Consider the following 26,620-nt stretch of genomic DNA (forward strand, 5'->3'; position numbering starts at 1 on the left):
AGTAGAAAAGGCCAGAAGATTCTATAAATAAATAGTGAAAGAAGGAGAAGAAGAAGGAGAAGAGAGCCCAGGGCATAAGGGAGAACAATCTAAAAGACAACATACAATATTGATCAGGAGAGACGAACCGGAACCCAGAAACCACAAACAGGACTGGAAGACCTCGAGAGAAACTAGAGAACTTAGATCAGAAGAAGACCCAAACAGGGAAGAAGGGGAAGTAGAGGAAGAAGAACAAAAGTAAAAAACAAGGACAAGGAAACAAATCTCTTTTTCTTTCTTTCTTCTTTTTGAGTCTTTTCTCTTAAACGATCATGGACCTAAAGATTTACTGTAACAACATTAATGGTTTAAATTCTGCTAATAAAAGAAATAAAGTTTTTAATAATTTTTAAAAAAGATATTGTCACGTAATTGCTATGCAAGAGACACACATAGCCCACAAACACACTGCACACCTAATAAGCAAAGCCTTAGGGAAAGCCTATTATTCATCGTCCCATGAAAAGAAAAGAGGAGTCATGACATACATAAAAGATAATATAGAGTCCGAACTGGCCTTTAAAGACCATGACGAAAGAATATTAGGGGTAAAAATCAAATGGCAAAATTCTAAAATACTAATTTGCAATGTATATGCGCCCAATGAAACAAAAGCCACGTTCGCGAAATCATTAGAAGAGAACATATCAAAACAAGAATTTGATAAAATAATTATTATGGGAGACTTTAACTGTGTCTTGGATGGAAAGAAAGATAGATCACCAGCGAAAAACCACATGAAGAAAAGCGGAAAAATGGTAGGACAGATCCCAAAATCACTAATAAGAGTACTAAGAGAAATGAATACAGAAGATGTTTGGAGACAAAGAAATGAAGATGTCCAGGATTATACGTTCTTTTCGGCCAGGCACAAGTCCTGGTCAAGAATAGATAGGATTTGGGCCTCTTCATCCATGATACCCAATGTTAAAAAGATAAAAATCCTACCAAGAGCAGACTCTGACCACTGCCTGCTGGAAATGGTAATTAAAGGAGGGGAAAGACACTGGCGATGGAAACTAGATGGAAATCTATTACTAAAAGAGGAAGACATAGAAAGAAATAGAAGATTACTGAAGGAATACTTTAAGAACAACGACACAGGAGATATAAACATCTTTACCGTATGGGAAGCGAGCAAAGCAGTCATGCATGGCCACTTTATACAACAAAAGGCTAGGAAAAAAAAAGAAAAGGCACAAAAAATTAAAGAAATAGGAGAGGAAATTGAGAAAGAAGAAAATAAATTAAAGAATGACCCAAAGAACAAGGAAACAATGAACAACTTAATAAAACTACAAAAAGAAAAGGAGTTTCTAGAACTAGAATAAAGAGCAAAACAGTTGAATTTTATAAAAGCCGAGTATTTTCAAAATGCAAACAAACCGGGGCCTGGTTAGCAAGGAAACTTAGAAAAAAGAAAGAGGCAAACATTATAACAAAAATTAAATCAGGAGAAAATACATATATGGAAGAAACAGGAATAAAATTACAATTTGAAAAATACTACAAAACATTATACCGAGATGAACAAATAAAAAATGAAGATATTATGAAATACTTAGGAAAGATGAAAATTCAAAAAATAACGGAAGAGGAAAGAGAAGAACTGAATAAAGAAATAACAGAAAAAGAAATAGCAACAGCAATAAACAAACTGAAAGTGAATAAAGCACCAGGACCAGACAGATACACTACATTATATTATAAAAAACTACAAACAGAAATAACACCATACTTAAAAAGAGTAATGAATGAAATACAAGAGAAACAAGCTAACATCTGCGTAATCCCAAAGGAAAGCAAAAATCCAGAAAAAGTAGAAAACTACAAACCAATATCATTGCTAAACCTAGATTACAAACTATTCAGCGGCATCCTGGCAGAAAGGTTTAAAAAAAAATTTGATAAATTGGATAAAGGAAGAACAATCGGGATTTTTACCCGGTAGAAACCAAAGTGAAAATGTCAGAACAATAATCGATTTAATTGAATATTATGACAAAAAGATACAAAAAGAAGTAATGTTTTTAGCTATAGACGCAGAAAAAGCGTTTGATAAAATAAATTGGAATTTCTTTAAATTACTAATTGGCGAGATGGATATGGGCTTTTATTTTAGAAATTCGATTGAGGCAATATATAAAACACAGAATGCAAAAATTATAATTAACGGACAAGAGACAAAAAAAATCAACATAAGAAAGGGGACAAGACAAGGATGCCCGCTGTCACCACTGATATTTATACTAACGTTGGAAATTCTTTTAAACAACATTAGAGAAGATCCAGAATTGAAAGGATAGCAAGGATAAACTGACATTCATATAAATGCCGCGCTTTTGCGGATGATATCATCTGTATTATTGAGGAACCAAATAAAAATCTGAGTAAATGGATGGAGACGATAAATGAATTTGGGAAAGTAGCAGGGTTCAAGTTAAACTTAGAAAAGACAGAAGCAATAACTAAAAATATAACGAAGAAAAAATAGAACAGATTAAAGAATTATGGAAAATAAAAATAGTTTCCAAGATAAAGTATTTAGGAATTATTATCACACCAAAAAACTCACAACTACTAGAAAATAACTATGTGAAAACCTGGAAAGAAATAAAAAAGGATTTAGAAAATTGGAAATACCTGAAAATATCACTTTTGGGAAGAATATCATGTATAAAAATGAATGTTCTGCCGAGAATGTTATTTTTATTCCAAAAACTCCCTATAATTAGGAACCAAAAAGGAATAGCAGAATGGAATAAAGATATTAAAAAATTTATTTAGCTCAAAAAAAAACCCAGGATAAATTTCAAAAACTTAACAGACGAAAAAGAAAGAGGCGGGCTAGCCCTACCAGATTTGGGTATATATGCGGAAGCATGCTATAGCGAAGTTACAGGCTGTCTGGGCAGGGTGGACAAACAATCAATTCCATCTCTGCCCCTCAAGGCAAGGGAGAATAAAATATTATGAATGACCGAATGTTCTTGGTAGTATAAGCCGCCACCACCTCAGAATTATTGGTCTGAGTAACCAAAGGTGTGAATGTGTTATAGGTAATGGGTGATTGAGCTCTTGATTCTTCTATTGTTTCTTCACTGGATGACTGGACTTTAAAATGGGTTTGACAGAGTGAATTCTGAGGAAATGGATAGATTGAGGCATATACCAGTTAAAAGTTAACTAGAAAGAGTTTATTGAACTTTATATTAACAACAACTCATAGAAATGAGTGGTACAGAAGCGTGATTCAGTTGCAGAGACTTGGTTACTTAAACAAATAGTTCCCCTGACAGAAAAGCTTTTAACAACTGTGAGACTCCTTAAACATACTGTTCTATCTTTAGACACAGTATCACTTGAGAACAGATCCCTATCTGTCCCCACCACAGGGCATACTATCCCAAGTATAAGGAGACAAATCTTTCTTTTACTGGCTCTCAAACACAGTAAAATCCTAGCCTTTTGTCTCAGCCTATTACCTAAACTTAAGGCTCACTAAAAGCTCTTCCTTTTCTGTCAGATCCCTGCTCTATCTATCTTCCTCTCCTCCAAAATCCCTTCCTTCTCTCTCCCTTGTCAAAACACTTCCCTCTCCCTGTCTGATCTCAAGACACTTCTCTCTCTCTGTCAAAAGCTGACAGCTTATTTTTCCTCTCTCTACCGACTCCTCCCCCAATTGCTATACCCAATCAGGAGTCGGCTTGACTCCTCCTCCTGTCCTGCCTGCCTTCCAAGATGACAGCCACTGTCATGCAGGCTTCGGCCTAGTCGACTGAAAGGTAGATTTCATGACACATGCGCTCTAACATGGGCCGCCGATTGGATAAAACTGAAAAAGGAGAAAATATTAAATTTGGAAAGTTTCGATCTTCGAAGAGGCTGGCACGCGTACATTTGGTACGAGAAAACAAAAATAGAAAAAAAATGGTAATCACTTCCTTAGAGCGTCAATTATAAATACATGGAATAAATATAAGAAAAGAATATATAACAAGACACCAAAGTGGGTATCACCATTAGAGTCCTGTCAAAGAAAAGAATTAGGTTGGTTTAACTGGCCAAAATACAAAGAGCTAATAAAAGAGGAAAATAAAGAAGTATACTTGAAACCCTTAACGGAAATAAAAACAACGTACACAAACATGACATGGTTGCAATACAGGCAGATACAGGAATATTTTGGAAAGGATAAAAAAGTAGGATTTGAGGAAAAAGAGAATACATGGGATAGAATTTGGGACACAGGTAAAAAGAAAATCTCCAAAATATACAAAGAATTACTGAAATGGAGTACGGAGGAAGAGGGGGTGAAAGAATGCATGGTGAAATGGGCCAAAAACATAGGCAGAACAATAGGATTGGAGGAGTGGGAAAAAATCTGGAAGAAAAAAATAAAATATTTAAAAGCATATGATATGCAGGAGAATTGGGCAAAATTATTCTTTAGATGGTATATGACACCATATAAATTAAACAAATGGTATAAAAATTCGAACCCAAAATGTTGGAAATGTGGCGTTATAGATGGAACATTTTACCACATGTGGTGGCAGTGCAAAAAAGCAAAGGAATATTGGAAAGAAATCCACACCATACTACAAAAAGTTATGAAGATTCAAATACCACTAAAACCGGAAGTTTTTCTGTTAGGAATCACAAAAGGAGATACGGAGAAAAACAAAGACAAATTGATATTTCTTGCAACAACAGCGGCACGAATATGCTACGCCAAACTCTGGAGAAAAAATGAAACACCTAAAATAGAGGAGTGGAGAAAAAAATTGCTCGACGTGAGGAATATGGATAGACTAAGCTTTTTGCTACAAAGAAGCAAAGGAATAGCAGAGACAGAGACAGACTGGACAATTCTTGAAGAATATCTAAAACAATAAAATATGAAAAGAAATAAGTAAAGAAACAAAGGAAGGAGGATCATGAAAGGGAACTGGAAAAAAATTAATAATAAAAAAAATTAAATGAAAACAAATAAACAAACTTTCTCCTCAAAATACATGTATTCTCTTAATACATGTAAAGAACAAAACAGAGAAAATCAAACTTGCCAAAGAAGAAGCCTCGTAAGGGGAAACACGACACCAGGACGAAAAAGTGTGGAAAGAATGAAGGAAAAGGAAAAGCCCGACCTCGAAGAAGCTTGGAAGTCAACATGGAAGAGAAAGAACAACTCTCTTTCTTCTATTTTTTCTTTTAAACTTGCTTTTCTCTCTTTTTAAACTACTATCCTGTTTTCCCACACCCCTACTGATACCTCCCCTCTCTACCCCCCCCCCCATCCCTTTCCCCATCACCCGGATACTCTTCACTCCCTATTTTCTCTTTACTCTCACTCCCCACCAATATTTGTCTTTTAACTTATTGTGTAATATGAAAAAACAATAAAGAATATTTGTAAAAAAAAAAAAAGGAGCCTCCACCATACTCCGGGGCAGACTGCTGAACGGCTCTCACTGCTGAACGGCTCTCACAGTCAGAAAGTTCTTCCTAATGTTCAGATGACTATGGGTTTTATAGGAACCACGCACAATCTTTTAGAAAATCAAGAGAAAGAGTTCTCAGGGCTTGTTCCAACAAGTATTGTCACTTTGGCTTACCACCTGGAAAATATACTGTTACCCACACATGTTAGAGGGTGTTCTATGAGAGCAATTGCAGCTTCCTTAGCTTTCTAGTGGGTTTGCTTTTATATATGTTGTGTTAAGCTGCTACATTTGCAAACTATTGCAGACTTAATGTGCAGGTTCAGGTAGCCACCTCATTTAGATATGGTGTTTTAGAATCTTCATGAGCATATTTGCACCATATTTTCGAATTTCACACATGTGGGCCACATAAATCACAAAGAATAGGTTGGTTATCTGTACCAGTGGCTGTTCATCTCTGAACACCCCCTCGTTGTTATCCTGATCCATAATACATAAGAATGGTTCAGGGGCCACTAGAACATGCATAGTAGGGATTGTGGAGACAAAACCCAGCAAAAAAGAACCCAGTTTACGTGGTTTCCTAAGATGGCTAATTCATAAAACTTTGTAAAGTCAAAATATTTTATGAAGTATGAAATGGTTCAGAGCGAAATGCCAACTTTGAAGAAATAATCATAGCTATTTGTTCTTTGTTTGTAGCTCTTTTTTTACTAGGGGTAATTTCTTTGAAATCTTTGATTCTATTCAACACCCATTTTTCTAAATATTATTTCAAGAAAAATCATCCTTCTACCAAATGAAAAACATATAGAAGGAAAGAAAGTATTTGTATATTTGAATGTCTTATTTGAGTATAAATCATGATGTCAGACATTGCAAGCTGATCATAAACAAGCAGTGAATAATTAATTAGACTTGTACTATAAAATGCATGCTAAATGTACTGATTCTTCCCCTTTCCCACGGTATTTCATGTAAGTGTGTTCTATCTTTTAGAATTGGCTTGATGTTTCAAAGGAAATCAAGAGACAGATTCACAGTAAGTACTTCAGTTTTTGAATCTATTTTACATTATTGAAGAATTGTAGGAAGCTTTTCATGCTGACTTTTTAATCATATTTCTATTGACATGTAAGTTTAGTTGCCTATTTATAACCTTGATTCTTCATATTTGTCTGCAATGGATGGAGGTTCTAATGGTGTAAAATACTATTAACACAATGAAAAATTTGTAAGCAGTCAACTTGTAAAATAATATATCACATCTTAAATGTGATCAGGTGACAAGAGTGTTTTAGTAGTATGTGGTATTATATGGTCATGACCTATCTTATGACAGCAGTGATGGCCTCTAAGATGACTCACTGCGCAATCTGTTGATTGCTGCTGCATGGCACTAGAAAGATTTCTAGACTTAACTTGAGGTGACAGTAGAGAGTGTTACAGCCAACACTGTACAAACTTATGGATAATCATTATCCATCAGCAGAAGCTCCTGATGGCAGCAGTAATAACTTCCTGTACTAAAAATATGTGGTTGCACATTCTCTACAGCTCCTAACATTTCAAGCTAAGGGATGAAATTTATTTATTTATTTATTTATTTATTTATTTATTTCACAGTTTTGTATACCGAGCTTCTCAACCTCGTTGAGGGACTCAGCCCGGTTTACAGCCATAAAAACATATACATTCATTAAAATATCATATATCACAAATTACACATCAACTTTAAAATACACTAAATATAAAACTACAGTGGTCAGTCGTCCTAATAAGATGGATCTATATCCACTTCCATCCAGAGTCCTATGGTGTTGTCTCATTCCTCGAAATTTGCCATTGAGTAACCATTAGTAATTATGCCATATAGTAACAACCATATGCTTCACTGACTACCACATTATAGTAGTAAATATGTGTGAATGTGTTAGTTACTACAGTACATGGTGCAGCGATCCTTAGAAAACAGGCAAATCTTTATAGTCCTTGACTGTCACCATTGGCTATAATAGTTAGCTATGATGGCTAGAACTGATGGAAGGTGCAAGTTGGCAAATGCTTAATCTTGTAAGACTCAGAACTTTCATAATAATAGAGCAGAATAAGGAGAATGTCAGGCTTGAACTACAGCTACATTACATTTCATTCCGAGTTCTTTTTTGACTGCCATCTGTCCATCATCCACAGAGCCTGACTTGAGTTCATGTGTGCAGTCACCTTTCTCTTTGTGTATAGATATAGATATATACAAAATAATTGAGTAAACTGTGTTATAATGTCCTCACGTTGTTAAACCATGCCTTAGGAATCTGGGAACAAGAATTGGAACTTTGCTTCATCCTCTCAATAATTCCTTAGGAATGTTATTCAAATATGTTTAAGCCAGAATTCCCTATTTCATATCAAAAGAACTCAGATTTAAGCAGGCTGAGATTGAAATTCCAAATTGAGCATATGAGAGATGTATACTGAGATGTAATATTTGTTTTCTTAACCATAATTTAGGAAGCCAAGATAATTAATCCAAACTGGCCCAGTTTATGCTGAACCTTCTATATAAATGCTTGATGCAAAGTATTGTCCATAGAAATGTTCAATTTTGACTTCAGTGAGAAGTTCCCTTTTAAGAAAGGATCACGTTAGGATCTGAAAATCAGGCATCCTTTCTGTGTTGGTGGCTTGTATACCATATTAGACAAATTCTTTTAGTGTGTTGGCTAACTTTTTAGCCACCAGTATGATACTGCAGAGGTTGGCATTCAACTTTAGCAATGATTCATTTGGCACACAATTTCATTTTAAAAGGTCATATTTGCAGCCCATACATTCACTGATTCATGAAAAGAAAAGAGGGTATATATAAAGGTTTTTGCACAACCCACAGTCCTGGATTCCAGATAATGTTCAAATACTGAGTTATTTCTGCATGGCTTCAAGAAATTTTAACTGATCATTTTACCCTGGCAGACAATATCATACTTTGTATGTACTTTATGTGTTTTGTGTGGCACCATCATATGCTGCTCTGTTACACGCCCCTAGTCCATTATGGTGAGATATAAATAAAGTTGTTGTTGTTGTTGTTAATATTATTGTCTAACAGATGTTTCTTCTGTACTACATTCAAGTGATAGCTGGCTTACTATGACATGCAAACCAGAACATTTTGTTGTGTACTCAATATAAAGGCCACTTTTTCTAACTGCAAGGAGTAGAAGCTAGCTTTGAAAAAGAGTGGTGAGATTTTCTAAGATAGAATCATAAAATTGGAAGAAGGCACAAGGGCCATCTAATCCAACTCCTTGTCATGCAGGAATGACAAAGTTCTACTGAGAGATGGCCATCTATCCTCTGTTAAAAAACTTCTAGTGAAGGAGACTTCACCATTCTCCAAGGTGTCGTGTATGTCTAATAAATAGAAATTTTACTTTATTTGAATGGGCATGTGCAATGTTGACTACTTTGATAGCATGTTTGTAAGCATAAGAATGGTACTTTATTAAAAATGTCAAGAGATAATGCCAGAAGATCCAGTATTGCAATAATACTACAATAATGTGAAAAAAATGGTTTGAAAGACTTAACCATTCAGTTCGTAGTACACTTGTGCATTTGTACCTATTTTTTTCCTTTGAAACTTCTCTATTACAGATTTGCCATGGATGTTTACCTTTAATGTGAAGTTTTATCCTCCTGATCCTTCACAGTTAACAGAAGACCTCACCAGGTAGGCACAATTCTAAGCATTATGACTTAACTCTGAATCATTGGTCATGTGTTGTCATGCAAAAATCTGTAGAATCTCTAATTTCTGTAAAATCTCTGTAACTGGAAATAGTCTGGTTATGTTAATGTTCTTAGAGGTAGCAATATTAGGGTACATCCATACTATATAATTAAATGCAGTTTGACACCACTTTAACTGCCATAGCTCAATGCTATGGAATTGTGGGAGTTGTAATTTTACAAGGTCTTTAGCCTTCTCTGTCAAATAGTGCTGGTGCCTGGCAGAATTATAACTTCCATTATTCTGTAGCATTGAGCCATGGTGCTTAAAGTGATGCATTAATTCTGTAGTGTAATTGTACTCTTAGCCTCTTGTAGCATAAGAAGGAATGGAGAAGAAAAAACACAACAGCATTTTTAAAACTAACTGGTTTTTATTTTCACATTACCTTTCATTGATATAAATCCCCTTCTTCAGATGCATTACTGAGTGATATTAAGATCCCACATATAAAGCATATCTACATCGCTGTGGGAATGGGTAGAATGTAATAGGATCCAGAAAGATACAGCTCAGGTGCATAAAGTGCTACAGCTTTTTCAGATCTTTGCAGTGGCTAGTGTTTTTCGTTTGTTTGTTTGTTTTGGAGGTTTTTGTGTGTGTGTGTCAGGAGTGACTTGAGAAACTGCAAGTCGCTTCTGATGTGACAGAATTGACCATCTGCAAGGATGCTGCCCAAGGGACACCTGGATGTTTGATGTTTTGCCATCCTTGTGGGAGGCTTCCCTCATGTCCCAACATGGGAAGCTAGAGCTGAGACAGGAGCTCACCCCAATCCCTGGATTTGAACAGCCAACCTGTTGGTTGGCAGTCCTGCCAGCACAAGGGGTTTAACCCATTTTGCCACCAGGGGCTCCTGGTTAGTGTTGTTATGTGGAAGCAATTAATCTGTTTTCCAAAAGTCAGTTAATGCAGTTCAGAGAATATTCCTTTTGTTATATGTGCAGCAGCAATGATTCTTGTGTCAATATATAGTGTGTCATGAAGCCATTGACCATATATCTGCTAATGAATTAGAATTTGTGAATACTGTGTCCAGGCAAGTAGGAATGTATAGGGTACAATAACATCACTGACTTCATCCCATGCCAGCAATGCTCTTCTACTGCTTATATTGGACAAACAGGACTGTCTCTATGTTAGAGATTAATGGACACAAATCTGACATTAGAAACCAGTTGTAGAACATAGAATCATAGAGTTGGAAGAGACCTCATGGGCCATCCAGTCCAACCCCTTGCCAAGAAGCAGGAAAATTGCATTCAAAATACCCCTGACAGATGGCCATCCAGTTTCTATTTAAAAGCCTCCAAAGAAGAAGCCACCACCACACTCTGGGGCAGAGAGTTCCACTGCTGAACAGCCCTCACAGTCAGGAAGTTGTTCCTAATGTTCAGATGGAATCTCCTTTCTTGGAGTTTGAAGCCATTGTTCCGCATCCTAGTCTCCAGGGCAGCATAAAAGAGCTCCTCCTCCCTATGACTTCCTCTCACATACTTATACATGGCTATCATGTCTCCTCTCATTTCAGCCTTCCTGGACACAGTGTGATTTATAGTGCTCCTAGCTGACCTAAGCAATGATGAAGAATGTTGGGAATTGCAGTTTAATATCATCCTAAAGACATTACATTTTTTGCTCCTGTTTTAGATGAAGAAAGGTTCATGTAATTTTTTTATGGGAGTGGGCTGTAGTGTAGAAGGCAAAAGTAGGAACAGAATAAGAACATCGAGTCAATAGCAAATGTCCAAAAAACATAGGTCACTAGAAGGATAATTGAAGGGTGTAACATTTTCCTCATTGAAAGAATGCTCAATAAGAATATTTTGTTTTGAACTAAAATATATCCTCTTAGTTGGGAATACTTTGTCCTTGAAAAATATAAATGTGATATTGTTATGAATATCTTGATGCTTTGACGTTGGAACCACTATAATGTCCACTCCCCGTTTGGAAAAATATTCAATTTTTGACTTTCAACCAACTACTTTTATTCATAGAGCTAGTTTCTAGTCTCATCTGCTAGCAGCAGTCTTCTGAAACAGCAAATTCAGTTTCTGTCCCAATTTACCAAAATATAGGATGATAATATCCTTTAAGATTGTTACACTTTTTAATTTTTTCATGGTAAAGTCAACATGGTAATTTGCAGTTGTATTGGTAATGAATAATTTTAGATACATATTTCACGGCAGTATATTTTTGTTGTTACAGATTTGTGTCTACAATAATAAAACTGATTTGGTTCACTGTTTCCCCATGAAGCATGTATTGTTTTTGTAATTAACAATCAACGTAGAATATCTTCTTTCCAAATAGTGACTGTCATCATTTAGTGACTGTCATCAGTCTATTCTACAGGCTATCTTAAATCTTGTGCAAAGTAATATATGAGATGAACACGACTTATTTCTGTGAATATTTTAATTACATTTTTTTCTACTAGAGGTTAGAATATCTGTGACTTTAACATAATACACATAATTTTATATTATAACAAGGCACACTTAATATTGATTTTATTTATATTAACAACTCTATTTTTGAGTTTTTCAGGTTGCTGTTAATTGATTGAAACAGAGTCTTTGAATCCATTTGTTAGTCCCAGCTAGAGTAGACCCATTAAAGCATTGCTGACTTACCACAAAGCAATTGATTTATAGGGTGTACACTACTAAGTACTGTCAACTAGATGTATACTAAAATATGATTTTCACCTCCTTGAAAAAGTAAGATGTGTTTTATTTTATAGATTTTTTTAATGGTCTTTTAGGTACTTCCTATGTTTGCAGCTTCGTCAGGATATAGCTTCTGGCCGGCTACCATGTTCTTTTGTGACTCATGCTCTTCTTGGTTCATATACTCTGCAAGCCGAATTGGGTGACTATGATACAGAGGAGCACAACAGTGATTACATAGGGGATTTCCAATTTGCACCAAATCAGACAAAAGAGATGGAAGAGAAAGTAGTAGAGTTACACAAAACACATAGGTATGTCACTTTCCGAACATTTGAGTTGTGTTCACTTGTGGGGTAGTGGATTCATGTTGGAATGCTAATGTTTAGAATCTTTATTTTCATTATTTGCTTAATTTAGAACATCTGGAAAGTAAAAAAGCCAAGAGAGCTGAGGTGGGGAGCTATTGTTCTTAGTTAAAGAAATTATGCAAACTTTCCATGAAAATCAGTCAGAGGTGCATTAATTGACTTATGAAGCAAGGGTAGTAGTAAACTTATCAACAGTGGAAAAGTTCAAATAGAGTTTATGCTTCCAAATTAAAATCATATTCCTTTATCACATGTCCTCTAGGTATACTAGTTATGACTACAGAATTTCCATGTTATCTGCATGATTTTTTGCTTTTTACTGTGTCCTGATGGTAATATCCAAATGCATATGAGCAATTGACAATTTCTTTTGAATGAACAAGTTCTGAATGTAACTTAGCACAAACATTGTAAAAATGGTTATTAGGGAAGGATTAATTTGGCTTTAAGATAAAGTTTTAAAGTAATCTAGAAAATAATTCTGGCCTCTAACAGAACAGTTGCTTTTGTTAGCCAAAAGATTTATGAACAATTCGAATGCTACCCAGTTTGGATTCAACAATATTTCGCATGTCTATCTTCAGTTATCCTATGTTTTAATCCCAGTGTTTTCCCATGCAAACATGGATCAGTGGCTATTAGCTGTAAATACGTATGTTGCATTAAAATTAAAACAGCCACAGTTACATTTCATTGTGCAAGGTGACTTTGCAGAGATTGACCAATTCCAAGTAGAATGCTGGTCTAGGTCGATTTGATCTGATCAATCAAGACTTGTATTGTTGTACATATTAATTTTGTACTCGCTTTTCCCCTCTCTAAAATACTTCCAGAGGTCTGACTCCAGCACAGGCAGATTCCCAGTTCTTAGAAAATGCCAAGAGGCTTTCCATGTATGGAGTGGATTTACACCATGCTAAGGTATTGGTCAGCATTTCACTAGAGTGTGTATTTTATTTAGAAAATACACTTGCCCATGTATCCCAGCTGCCTTTTACCTAGTGTGTAGGCCCATTCAGTGTATGAGCTTCTTGATGCGACGTTTAAGGAGAAATGGGTTTTTAAAAAGTACTTGAGGGTATGTTGCAGTTCCAGAACACTGTATATTTTATGTTAACTTAGACCTTTGAGTATTATGCCTGTATTGAAAAGCCATGAAGGATGTACGAGGCTGGAGATTTTTATTTATTTATTTATTTATTTTAAAAAATTGTATGCCGACCTTCTCACCTCTCTTGAGGGACTCAGACTGGTTTCCAACCATAATATCACATACAGTCAATAAAACATTATATTTCATATTACAATAAAACAGTAAAACAGCAATTACATTCAATAAATACAATGGTCAGTCATCCCACTAAAATCGGTGTTCATCAGCCTCCATCCATATCTCAGAGTGTTGGCTCACTCGTCGAATGCCTGTCTCCATAACCACGTCTTCACCTGCTTCCTGAATGTCAGGATAGAAGAGGCGGTACTGATCTCCGGTGGGAGAGAGTTCCAGAGTCGAGGGGCCACCACTGAGAAGGCCCTGTCCTTCGTCCCTACCAGACGCACTTGCGAGGCTGGTGGGACCGAGAGCAGGGCCTCTCCAGATGATCTTAATAATCTTGATGGTTCATAGGGGAGAATACGTTCAGAGAGGTAAACAGGGCCGGAGTCGTTTAGGGCTTTATAGGTTAACACCAGCACTTTGAATTGTGCTTGGAAGCTAATTGGCAGCCAGTGGAGCTGGTGTAACAGCGGAGTGGTGTGCTCCCTGTACCCAGCACCTGTTAGTAGTCTGGCTGCTGAGCATTGGACTAACTGCAGCTTCCGGGCAGTCTTCAGAGGCAACCCCACGTAGAGAGCGTTGCAGTAATCTAAACGGGATGTAACCAAAGCGTGGACCACCGTGGCCAAGTCAGACTTCCCAAGGTACGGGCGCAGCTGGCGCACAAGTTTTAATTGTGCAAAAGCTCCCCTGACCACTGCCGGTGTCCTTTGCTCCTGCCACCTTCAACACATCTCCAATCCAAATTGCTGCTTCATCCATGAAGCATTCAAGGGCTGCAAAAGGCACCTTGTTCCAACCAATTTTATGGAGATGGGAAGCAAAAAAACAAAAACAAAGAGTGCATCAGTTCTTTGCATTGACTCTTTTCCATCAAATGAGTGATTGGAAAGAGGATAGCAGTAGATAAAGATGAGCGAAAGAATTTGATTGTGTCCTCTTTGTGTGAATACACAGCAGTGAGGAATCTGGAAAAAGATGCAGAGAAAAGATGAAATTTGTAGGGAGCAAATGGATTACAGCATTTCTAGATAAATAGTGAGTGAGGTTTTATATTTAAAATGTAATATATAATATATTTAGGGTGGTTCTGAACCGACCAGCCTGGAAGTAAAATTAGTCTTTCCATAAATAGTGGTTTCTTTATAACTTGAGGATTTTTCCTATGCAGAAATGTATGTATTGTAAATTCAGTGACATTTTTTAAAAAACCAGAATGGCCTCTTTATGACCTTTTTAGCTTTTCAGAATGCAAAACATTTGAGTGGAGCTGAATTGAAAAATATTTTGAAGCTGTCAGTTGAAAGGAGGAAAGAAATTTTGAGGAGAGGGAGTGAAGTTGCTCAAGCTGTTAATACTAAAATAATTAGGAAGGCAACTAGGGAAGCGCTATCAACGTGTTTAGACAGGTATTAAGTAAAATAATTAAACACATGAGTGGAAATAACACAAAATGCATTTGACTGAGCCGTAAGTTTTCACTAGTTTTGAACTTACTGTACCTGACAAACACAGATACAAACTTCAAGCACAGAGAGAAGCTCACATGTTGACTTAATTACATCCATCCCTCATCCACATCAGCTCACAGCTTAGGTATGACTGCATCTGAGGGATATCTCTGTAAAAAGTGTGCAGTATGTACCTAGGAATAAAATGGGAGTTGCTTCTAAGTATGTCTGCAGGATTACTTCAGAAAACTCTAGATACTAATCATTGGAGCATAATAGAGTGCAATGCGGTTTCTCTGTGTTTCCTTACTTTTAATTTCAAGATTTCTATTTCATTTTGCAATATTGATCTTTTCTTTTCTGCTTTTTTTGTTCTTTGGATTTTTATCTCTGTTTTCTGTTGGTTGCATTTTTTTCCCTATGCCTCTTTAAAAGATAGAATGCCCTCTCTTACTTGCACCTTTATCAGTTCAGTGATCCTTGAGACTCTTTTCTGGGCCAGTCCTATGCACTATTTATAGCTAAGTATATTATGTTGTTCTTGTAGTGCTTTTATACTCATGCTCTCTTAGTTTTCTACTCTGTTTCTCTTCTCTGTTGCCAATAGATCTGCTTGTTTATTTGCTATTTTTCTATTTTACTTCTCATTTCTTCTTCTTTCAAAACTGATTGTTAGCTTGCCTTCATCTTTTACAAATACATTTTGATTACAGTCTTATACCTAGCTCATCATAAGTTATGACATTTAATTTACTATTTGTACATTTTTCATTTTATATAAAATCCTCTAATTTGTGATATTATTGTGTCTCCACTTCTGCTTCTACAGTCTTCTGTTTTTAAGATCTGCTTCTCCCCTCATTTTTCATGCAAATTGTGTTTATTTTTAATATACTGTTCTGCAATCTTCTTTGATAATTTTCCCTCAGATACTCCTATAACAAGAAATTTGAAATCATTTTCACAATTCTCTTTTTAGGATTCTGAAGCTGTGGACATCATGCTTGGAGTGTGTGCCAATGGGCTACTCATTTACAAAGACAGACTCCGAATCAACCGTTTTGCATGGCCCAAAATTTTGAAGATCTCTTATAAACGCAGTAATTTTTATATTAAAGTCAGACCAACCGAGGTAATCTTTTGGCTTTCATAATTCACATCTAAGAAGATGTATGAACATGTGGTCGACTCTTTCAATACCTCATGTTGTGAATAATATAAAGCATGGGTGGGGAATCTTTGGCCTTCCAATATGTTTTAGACCAGGGGTTCTCAAACCTTTTCAGCCACAGAGCTCTTTTTGAAGCAAAATTTTCTTGTGGAGCCCCCCAAAAGTTATTATATTATATTACATTACATTACATTATATATCAAGCATGGGCAGCATAAACTGTATTGTAGAAGGCTTTCATGGCCAGAATCGCTGGGTTGTTGTAGGTTTCTCGGGTTGTATGGCCATGTTCTAGAAGCATTGCTTCTAGAACATGCCCGTACAACCTGAAAAACCTACAACAACCCAACATAAACTGTTCTTTTGAACAACATAAACATAAATAAACTGAGTATTTCAGTGGAAGACTTCAGGGACCACTCAGTCCAACCCCCTTCTGCCATGCAGGAAAAGCACAATCAAAGCATTATCTCAGCGGTGGGAGGGAAGGAAGCAAAGAAGGCAAAGAAAAAAAAGGGGTTTTGGCAGCAAGGGAGATTTGTGGCACCAAGGGAGGTGAGAAAGGCTTGTGGCACCAAGGGAGGTGAGGGAAAAAAGGCTTTTGCGGGTGAGAGGCATGGGAAGGAGAAGGGGCAGGAAAGAGGAGGGAAAGCTTGGAGGGGGAGGGAGGAGGGAACCATAATGCCCCTCAGTATGCTTCATGGAGCCTTGCTGTTTTAAACTATAGACTTACACAAATCCTTACCAGGGATCTGAATTTTAAATCCAAAAAGCCAAAGGTCCAAAAGGCTATCTATGGCCAATGTAAGAATATACAGTATAGCTTTGTGGTACATACCATTTTGTTTCCAGTATTATAAATCCCCTACACTGAATCCGAGGGTCCTGAAAAATATGTGTAGTAGCCCATCTAGTGGCTGGTTTAGACATTTTCATGGCATGAAAATGGTTGAAGATGCTACACAGTTTCAAATATTCAGTCAAGATTTAACTATTTAAAAATAAAAAGCATATCCATCTCATTAGTATGTAAATTAGCTTTCATCTAATTTACAGTGTGTGGAAAAGTTTAAGAAGCACTGATATAAATTATTACAATCCCAATATGCTAGCAGTGTTTCTGATGAATAAACAAATAATTACCTGGCAGGCTGGGACAGTCTTAAAGCAGCTATTATGCAGCTCTAGCTTGACGGAGTGATTTATATATACACACGTGTGTGTATTACAGAGCTTGTCGTATATACTCATGTATAAGTTTAACAATTTTAAGTCAAAAAATCAACCCCCCAAGACTAGATCAACTTATTCATAGGTTATTTATGGGGCAAAAGTGAGTACTGTACCTTATTTATTTATTTATTTATTTACTTTGCTTGTATACCGCACTATCTCAGCCCGTAGGCGACTCAGTGCGGTTCACAGCCAGGACAATATACAAGGTGCACAACATTAGCATTTAAAACAGTAACTAAATCAACTACATCAATATAACAATACAACAGAACATCAATATAGCATCTATACATCTATATAACTAATCCATCACGTCTCAACAGTAAAATCATAATCCGATCTCCTCGTCCATTATTCCAAGTTCCAAGATCAATCAGTTGGTTGCACTGCTTAATTAAACGCCTGTTCAAAGAGCCAGGTCTTTACTCTTCTCCTGAACGCCAGCAGAGAGGGGGCCAATCTAATGTCTGCGGGAAGGGCGTTCCACAGCCGGGGGGCCACCACTGAGAAGGCCTTGTCTCTCGTCCCCGCCAGCCGTGCTTGTGAGGCTGGCGGGATCGAGAGCAGGGCCTCCCCGGACGATCTTAATGTCCTAACTGGTTCATAGGGGGTGATGCGTTCGGACAGATAGGTCGGGCCAGAACCGTTTAGGGCTTTAAAGGCTAAAGCCAGCACTTTGAATTGTGCCCGGTAGCAAATTGGCAGCCAGTGGAGCTGGCGCAGCAGAGGAGTGGTGTGCTCCCTGAGTGCCGCTCCTGTTAACAACCTGGCTGCCGATCGTTGGACCATTTGTAGCTTCCGAGCAGTCTTCATAGGCAACCCCACGTAGAGAGCGTTGCAGTAGTCTATACGGGATGTAACCAGTGCGTGGACTACTGTGGCCAAATCAGACTTCCCAAGATACGGGCGCAGCTGGCACACAAGTTTTAATTGTGCGAATGCTCCCCTGGTCACCGCCGAAACCTGGGGTTCCAGGCTCAGCGATGAATCCAGGATCACACCCAAGCTGCGAACCTGCGTCTTCAGGGGGAGTGTAACCCCGTCCAACACAGGCTGTAACCCTATACCCTGTTCGGCCTTACGACTGACCAGGAGTACCTCTGTCTTGCCTGGATTCAATTTCAATTTGTTCGCCCTCATCCAGACCGTTACAGCGGCCAAACACCGGTTCGGGACTTTGACAGCCTCCTTAGTAGCAGGTGGAAAGGAGTGACAGAGTTGGACATCATCTGCGTACAGGTGACACCGTACCCCGAAACTCCGGATGATCTCACCCAACGGCTTCATGTAGATGTTAAACAACATAGGAGACAAGATGGAACCCTAAGGAACCCCACAAGACAATGGTTGTGAGGTAGAACAGGTGTCTCCCAATAACACCTTCTGAGATCGACCCTCTAGGAAGACCACTGCAGAACATTTCCTCCAAGGCCCATTCCCGCGAGGCGTCCCAGAAGGATACCGTGGTTGACGGTATCGAAGGCCGCTGAGAGGTCCAGCAGAACCAACAGGGACACACTTCCCCTGTCGAGCTCCCGGCGTAGATCATCCACTAAGGCGACCAAGACTGTCTCGGTTCCATGTCCCGGCCTAAAGCCAGACTGCGCCGGATCCAGATAATCCGTGTCGTCCAAGAATACCTGGAGTTGTGAAGCCACCACACGTTCCAGGACTTTGCCCAAAAAGGGGAGATTGGAAACTGGCCGAAAGTTGTCGAATTGAGTGGGGTCTAGTGATGGTTTTTTCAACAGCGGTTTTATTATAGCTTGTTTTAAGCTCGCTGGAGGCATTAACCACCACCGTTACCCACTCGGCCAATCCCCCTCTGGCTTGCTTCAGAAGCCAGGATGGACAGGGGTCTAGGAGGCATGTGGTAGGCCTCATTCCTCCAAGTATCTTGTCCACATCCTCGGGTTTCACCAATTGAAATGAATCCATCAAAACCGGGCAAGCAGATGCTCCAGTTACATCCTCAGAGACTGCCGTTAATATGGCATCCAGCCCAGAACGAATCAAAGTGACTTTGTCTGCAAAGAACCGAGCAAAAGCTTCGCAGCGAGCTACCGAATTGTCAGGGCTCCCATACTGGGTGGTGGGATTTAAAAGGCCTCTGACAACTCGGAACAGCTCCGCCGGACGGTTCTTCGCAGACGCAATAGTGGCTGCGAAGAAAACTTTCTTTGCGGCCTTTATTGGCACAGCATATGCCCTTAAAAAGGACACAAACCGTGTTCGATTTGGCTCGCTCGGATCCGAACGCCACGTGCTCTCTAGTTCCCTCTTCCTTCGCTTCATCGCTGCCAGCTCCTCGTTGAACCAAGGGGCTGGTTTAGCTCAGCTACTTGAGAGGGGACATTCTGGAGCAATCGTGTCTATTGCCCTAGTCATCTCCCTATTCCAGAGAGTGACCAGGGCATCAACAGGATCACCAACCGAGGTGGCGGGAAACTCCCCAAGAGCCATCAGGAATCCGTCCGGATCCATAAGCCTCCTGGGGCGGACCAACTTAATGGGTCCCCCACCTCTGCAGAGGTTAGGGGGTGCAGTGAGCCTAAATCTGACCAGGTGATGGTCGGTCCATGGCAACGGAGAGATAGACAACTCCTCAACACCGCCACCATGCTCCCATCCCTGGCAGAAAACCAAATCCAACGTGTGTCCAGCACTGTGAGTGGGGCCAGATACCCGTTGGGACAGCCCCATGGTTGCCATGGAAGACATGAAGTCCTGAGCCGCTCCTACTAGGGTAGCCTCGGCGTGAACATTGAAGTCCCCCAGTACAAGAAGCCGTTGGGACTCCAATGCCAAGCTTGAGACCACCCCCGCTAGCTCAGGTAGGGAGACCGTAGTGCAGCGAGGTGGGCGGTACACTAACAGAATCCCTATTCTGTCCCGGTCACCCACCCTCAGGTGGACACATTCATAATTGGTTGACTGCGGGATGGGGCTCCTGGTCAGAGGGATGGTATTTCTATAGACCACTGCAACCCCGCCTCCCTGCCCTCCGGATCTTGGTTGGTGCTTTACGGAGAACCCTGGTGGACAGAGCTGGGTTAAATTTACACCTCCCGCTTCATCCAGCCAGGTCTCCGTGATGCACGCCAGATCTGCCCACTCATCCAGGATCAATTCCTGGATAAAAGTTGTTTTTCTGTTGACAGATCTGGCATTCAACAGCACCACCTTCAGTCCGGAGGGACCGCCAACCTGGGTACACCGACTTACCATGTCAGGAGACCGATTTATGGTTACTAAATTACCAGAGTCCCTAGGCCGAATTAAAGGTCTCCCTTTCCTGCATCTCCCCCTCCCCATTATGGTGACTATGGGGGCCCCTCGGCTGTCGGGACACCCTCCCTCCTCCATGTCGCACTCAACAATTATTAGATTTTTAACCCATGGTTTATATCCAGTAGTATAAATTGTTAGAGTTTCCACTTGCCGTAATCCACCCCCCCCCCCAGTCATTTCCCACTCCCGCTCTATAGTATATGACTTTCTCCGGTCCACTCCACCCCTTATCACTTCCCCAATCAATTAAAAATACACTTAACAAATGCCAAGGAACAAGGAGCTGCATGGGTGGTAAATATTAACACAAGATCCTTGAGAATTCGTAAAGTGCTAACAGATGTAAAGTGCAATAGTCAAGTTGTTAAAGTGCGATGGAGTTTAGATCTATCAATAATTTCAATATCTAAAGTGCTAGGTATAATATGGCAAGGCGTTGGTCGACCGAGGTAGCTGTTGTTAAGCCAAAAGAACTAAGTGCCGTAATTAGGCAAAGTGCTGTAGTTGGACCAAAATTAGCAGCACTCCACTAACGGGGAGTAAGTTAAAGTGCTGTAGTAGGGCGGGTTAGCAGCACACTTTACTATGGAGGTAGTGGATTAAAGTGCAGACATTGGGCAGGTTAACAGCAGCTGGTACAATCTATTAGCAGTGCAATTACCTCTTATTAACAACAAAAAGGGGAATCCTTTTCTTTGAGTAAAGTGGTAAAAGGCAAGAACTTAGGCCGTGTCAGGAAAACCTAGAAGAAACACTGATTTCTTCTACTCTTTCAAATGTGGTGCCACTTCTAGCCTTTTGGAGCGCCTAGGCAAGTAAATAGTGATAGCGAACAAAGATAGCATGAGGGAGCATTGGATTCTTTTCCTGCTTACTAGGTAGTCTCAAAATGTTAGTGATCATAGATAGTCTTGCTATTTATATACTTCCATTGTTTAAAAAAATAGATTACATCTCATTGCCATGCATTTTTAATGCCAATGCAAACTGTACTTAAAGTTGCAAATGAAAGTTGCAAACATTGATGAACGATGTAATGTACTTTGCCACAATCTAAATATGTTATATATGCATTATGATAAGAACTACACAAATAGCCATGATATTCTAAATTTTTGTTGCACCAAATCCTACTGTCATAGTAAGCCACCTTTTATTGAAATGACTTACCTCTTTGAGCTTTTGGCTATTGCTTTTAATTAGGATTAATATTTTCAGATACTGCAAAGCTTTCAGTGTATAAGCAGAAAAAAGATACACACTTGTTCAACAAGAGTGTCAGCCTACCAAATAGTAATTTTTAACATCACAATCTTCATTATGTTTGAATTCTGTCTGGTGAATTCCCTTACAGATATGTTTGGGATCACAGGTTTTTAAATGTATTTTTTATTTCTAATGTTTTATTATAAAAGGAGATTGATACAAGGGAACAATACTTCCAAAACTGCTCTTTCTTGAATGTGGCACTTATAAAATAAAATGGTAATTTGTAGCTAAAGCAGTAATAGCTTCTAACCATTGGAAAGCGATTCTTTACTTCTCCAATTTTGTAGTATAATTGTTTTGCAATAAAAAAAATGCAGAATCCAACCATTGGATTCTGTGGCAGGAATTAATTTACAAGACCATATGCATTTACCAAATATTTTTACAGTATAAAATTAATGTATATCTGCTCATCCACAACCCCAATGTTTTGGATCAAATGTCATTTTAGGTCCAAACAAGTTTTAAATATTGAAGACAATTTTGTATTGGTTAATTTGCACAGAACAAACAAATTCTTTGTTTCACTAAACTATGACAAGCATTTATGAATGAGGCTTGTTGACTTTAATATATTAAGACCTATGATTAATATTTGTAACTCTTCATAAATGACTGAGGTAAGAACTGGTGATGAAGATGTAAGCAAAATGTGCTGCAGTAGTAAATATTGCTACAGTACACCAGATAAATAGATAATATGGTGGAATTCTTGGCATGGTTCAGTCACTTCATCCAAGCTATCAATCCCACATTTAATCAATTGTCAGAATTATCCTATAGATTGGTATAGCATAATCAAATTTGATATGGATAAAATTTTAAATGATAATTTTCAACCTGTATTTGACAGGTAATCATAATAATAATAAAAGCTTGCAGAATTGAATTTACTTCTGAATAAATATGCCTTTTTTCTTCCCCTGCTTCATACCAAATATATTGTTTAGAATTCTTGTACTGCAAATAGGCCAGAAATGGAAATGTTTTTCAGTGCTTCTACTCCTAAGTAATAAGAAATGTATTATTTTAAATGACTTCATTTCCAGATTTTTAGCCTAGCCAATACTGAACCTTTCTCAAATCATTTTAATCTTGATGCATGTCATCTTTCTAGTTGGAACAGTTTGAGAGTACTATTGGATTTAAACTGCCAAACCATCGCGCTGCAAAGAGATTATGGAAGGTCTGTGTGGAGCATCATACATTTTATAGGTAAAGACTTTATGTTCTTTAGCCATTGGTTACAGGGTCCCCACATGTTTTATCCTTAAAGGAAAATACGTTTTTGAAAGATAATATTTAGTAGACATGGACCCAATTACTGTTTAATTCATGTTTTCATATCGTTTTGTTCATTCGGAATGCACGAAATGGTACACCCCCCTCTGGCATGGAAATATCAGTAAAATGAAAGGAAAGTGGGAACAGTAACCATTTGATTGGCTGATTTTCAGTGTGTTCGGCTGCAGGCCTTGGCAGGCCCTCTTACTCAGCGCTCAGCATGCTTGGATGTAGGTCCTGGCAGGGCCTACAGCCAAACGGCAAGCACCTCTTATTCAGCACTTAGTGCGCTCGGATGTAGGCCCTGGCAGGTGCTGGTGTTTTGCCAGCAATGGGCCAAAATATTTGGGGGGTGGGTGGGTTTAGACCTTGGATGAAAAAGCGCATTTGGAAAAACGTCTGTTTTCAGGAGAGGTGCTCGAAAACGAAAACAGGGCCTTATGAATGAGTACAAACTGGAACGGATAGTGACTCTGTAAAAATGCACAAGACTAATACTTTGATCATAGGGAGACAGCTTAAGCATTCTTTCTCCTGTTGCTCTTGAACAAAACTCTGCAGTTACTTCATTTCTGTCATTTGAATTGTTTGTGCCACACATTTTAAAAAGTATTTTATAATAACTTTGTTTTGAAATGTATTTCCCCTCAAATTTCAAGGCATCTTTCCTTATTAAAATGATCTCCGCTTCTTCTGCTAGTACCAGTACTCAAAATAACTTTGAATTTATGTTCATTATTATCCTGTGTTAGAAATACTGTCTGAACATTGTCTGCCTGCATCAAAAGTGAAGTTCTTTTCCTGTCCTTTACCTTGTAATGACTTTCTGAGTCTTGTTACAAGGGAGTTTTTTATTCACACCCTAGCTTTGAAAGCATACATGAGAAAAAAAAACCATATACAGACAACAAGTACAAGGAATGTCTTGTACAAACCCTGCAGAAAAGGATGTTATATTCAGAAATTTCAACAGTATAAATTATAATTCTGTTTGATACTTCATATGTTATCAAATATGTCTAGGTATAAAAATGACAGGTACAACCATGTACTACATTTTCTTTTGTTCTGATAACCCATTGGATGTTTTCCAGTATGAAAAGGTGACTATCAGGTATAGTCCTGAAATACCTCTGAATAGAAATATTAGTAAAAAATTCAGTTTTAAGAACCAGAGTCAATTACCTTAACTCAATATAAAAGGAATCATACCCTTCTCTGAGTAGAGTGGCAAAAATTTAGACTGTCATGGGAGAACCAAAAAAAAAAGCACCAAGTCTTTTACTCTCTCTGCTGTGGCAATGCTTCTGAACTTTTTGAATGCCTAGACGAGGCAATGGTAAACTTGTGCAGGGCCAATTTAGATTTTCCCCCTCTGTGTAATCACACTTGATTTGCCCTCAAACCTGCAGTCAACTTACACATGAGGTTGACTTATACATGAGTATATGTAGTATGTTTTCTTTTGGGGATTGCAGACTTTTATCACCAGAACAACCTGCAAAGGCCAAATTCCTGACATTGGGGTCCAAGTTCCGCTACAGTGGCCGTACCCAAGCGCAGACACGACAGGCAAGCAATCTCATAGACAGACCCGCTCCATACTTTGAAAGGACCTCCAGCAAACGTGTTTCAAGGAGTCTTGATGGTGGTAAGGATATGACCAAAACCCATAACCTGCCTATTACATGAAGAAATGACTGTAATGACTGTAATGACTTCTATATCTGTTTTGTTTATCATGGTGAAATTCTATACTTTAATTAGTTGTTAGTGGTATACCACCAATAAATACAATGATTTGGATTTGAAAATCCATGAACAAAAGGAAAACAGCCATAGTTCTTTTTGGTAAAAACTTGCATAATTTTTCCAAGCATTTTTACACAATAGGTTATAAAACAATCCTCGTCCTTCTGCCTGTACAAGCTGTACAATTCCTTAGAGAAGCAGAATAACTTCTATCATTTGTAATAGTGCTTGCATATGTAACTTATGATTGCTCTCATTAGTTCTTATGGATGTTACGCTGTGCCTTTGACTAGGCAGTGCCAAAGAATTGGCCAGTGTTAACTAAGTTTCCGGCACTTTAGCATGACCCTCCGCTCTATAATTATGAGATTTTAACGTCCAAGAACACTATTCTCCCAGCCGTGCCTTATTGAATTTTGTACTTTCCCATAGCTCTATCTAGGAATTTTGCACAAACTCAGAGCCCTCTGAGCTCTGCACTTTATTGCTCAGCATGGTACTGTTTTGTGATGTTATGTTTTATTGTGATACGTTTTTATTTTGTTTTGATTTGATTGATGGTTTTAACTCCGTGTTCTTTGGGCTTGTCCCTTTGTAAGCCGCCCCGAGTCCCCTTGGGGAGATGGAGGCTGGGTATAAAAATAAACTACTTCTTCTTATCATCATCATCACCGTACTCTGGAAGTGAGTACTAGGTTTTGTAGTAATGCTGAGGACGCTGACAATATTTTCATTCTTGCAACGGTACAAAGCCGCTACATCACAATTACAATAATATAATCACAATCATCATCATCATCATTTAATAACTTATTAATCGCCCTCCATCCGAGAATGCTCTAGGCGATTTACAGCTAAATTATAAAAGATAAAATACATACATACAAAAATTAACAGAGATCGAATGCTCTAGTAAAAAGCCAGGTCTTAAGTGCAAGAGTAAAAGACCCTAAGTCACGCATGGCTCTCATGTAGGGCGACAAGGAATTCCACAAGGCAGGGGCAGAAATAGAAAAAATACATAAGCAATCATTAAAATCAATCCATATAGCATTAATTAAAACAATAAAACAAAATCTTTATGACTTAACATGAGTAGGGAATTATGGTATTAAAAGTGCATAGGTTTTCCCTTGACATTAAGTCTAGCCGTGTCCGACTCTGGGGGGTGGTGGTGCTTATCTCCATTTCTAAGCCGAAGAGCCAGCGTTGTCCCTAGACGCCTCTGAGGTCATGTGGCTGGCATGACTGAATGGAGCGATGTTACCTTCCCACCAGAGCAGTACCTATTAATCTACTCACATTTGCATGTTTTTGAGCTCCTAGCTTGGCAGAAGCTGGGGCTAACAGCAGAAGCTCACCCTGCTCCCCGGATTTGAACTGCTTAACTTTCAGTCAGCAAGTTCAGCAGCTCAGCGGTTTAACCCACTGTGCCACCAAGGGCTCCTAAAAGTGCATAGTGGGGCATAATTTAATTATTAGAAAGAGTTTGATATGAAATATGTCCTGAAACCTTTACCTCTTCCTCCTTGATTACTTTTTTGGTCTTAGGGCCTATC

General features: G+C 38.5%; 1 protein-coding gene across 18 annotated transcripts in view; it reads left to right on the plus strand.

Annotated features, from left to right (window-relative positions):
* The window catches only part of EPB41L2 (erythrocyte membrane protein band 4.1 like 2), a 112,313-nt gene that overhangs the window by 52,833 nt on the left and 32,860 nt on the right, over positions 1–26,620 (plus strand). For all 18 annotated transcript variants that reach the window (XM_060753349.2, XM_060753347.2, XM_060753356.2 and 15 more), the window contains 7 exons: positions 6,489–6,531; positions 9,147–9,222; positions 12,056–12,274; positions 13,165–13,252; positions 16,038–16,190; positions 23,143–23,240; positions 24,788–24,960. In XM_060753349.2, coding sequence (XP_060609332.2) covers positions 6,489–6,531; positions 9,147–9,222; positions 12,056–12,274; positions 13,165–13,252; positions 16,038–16,190; positions 23,143–23,240; positions 24,788–24,960 — 850 coding nt within the window. The remainder of the gene's footprint in view (positions 1–6,488; positions 6,532–9,146; positions 9,223–12,055; positions 12,275–13,164; positions 13,253–16,037; positions 16,191–23,142; positions 23,241–24,787; positions 24,961–26,620) is intronic.

Source organism: Anolis sagrei, chromosome 1 (assembly GCF_037176765.1).
Source record: "Anolis sagrei isolate rAnoSag1 chromosome 1, rAnoSag1.mat, whole genome shotgun sequence".
NCBI lineage: Eukaryota > Metazoa > Chordata > Lepidosauria > Squamata > Dactyloidae > Anolis > Anolis sagrei.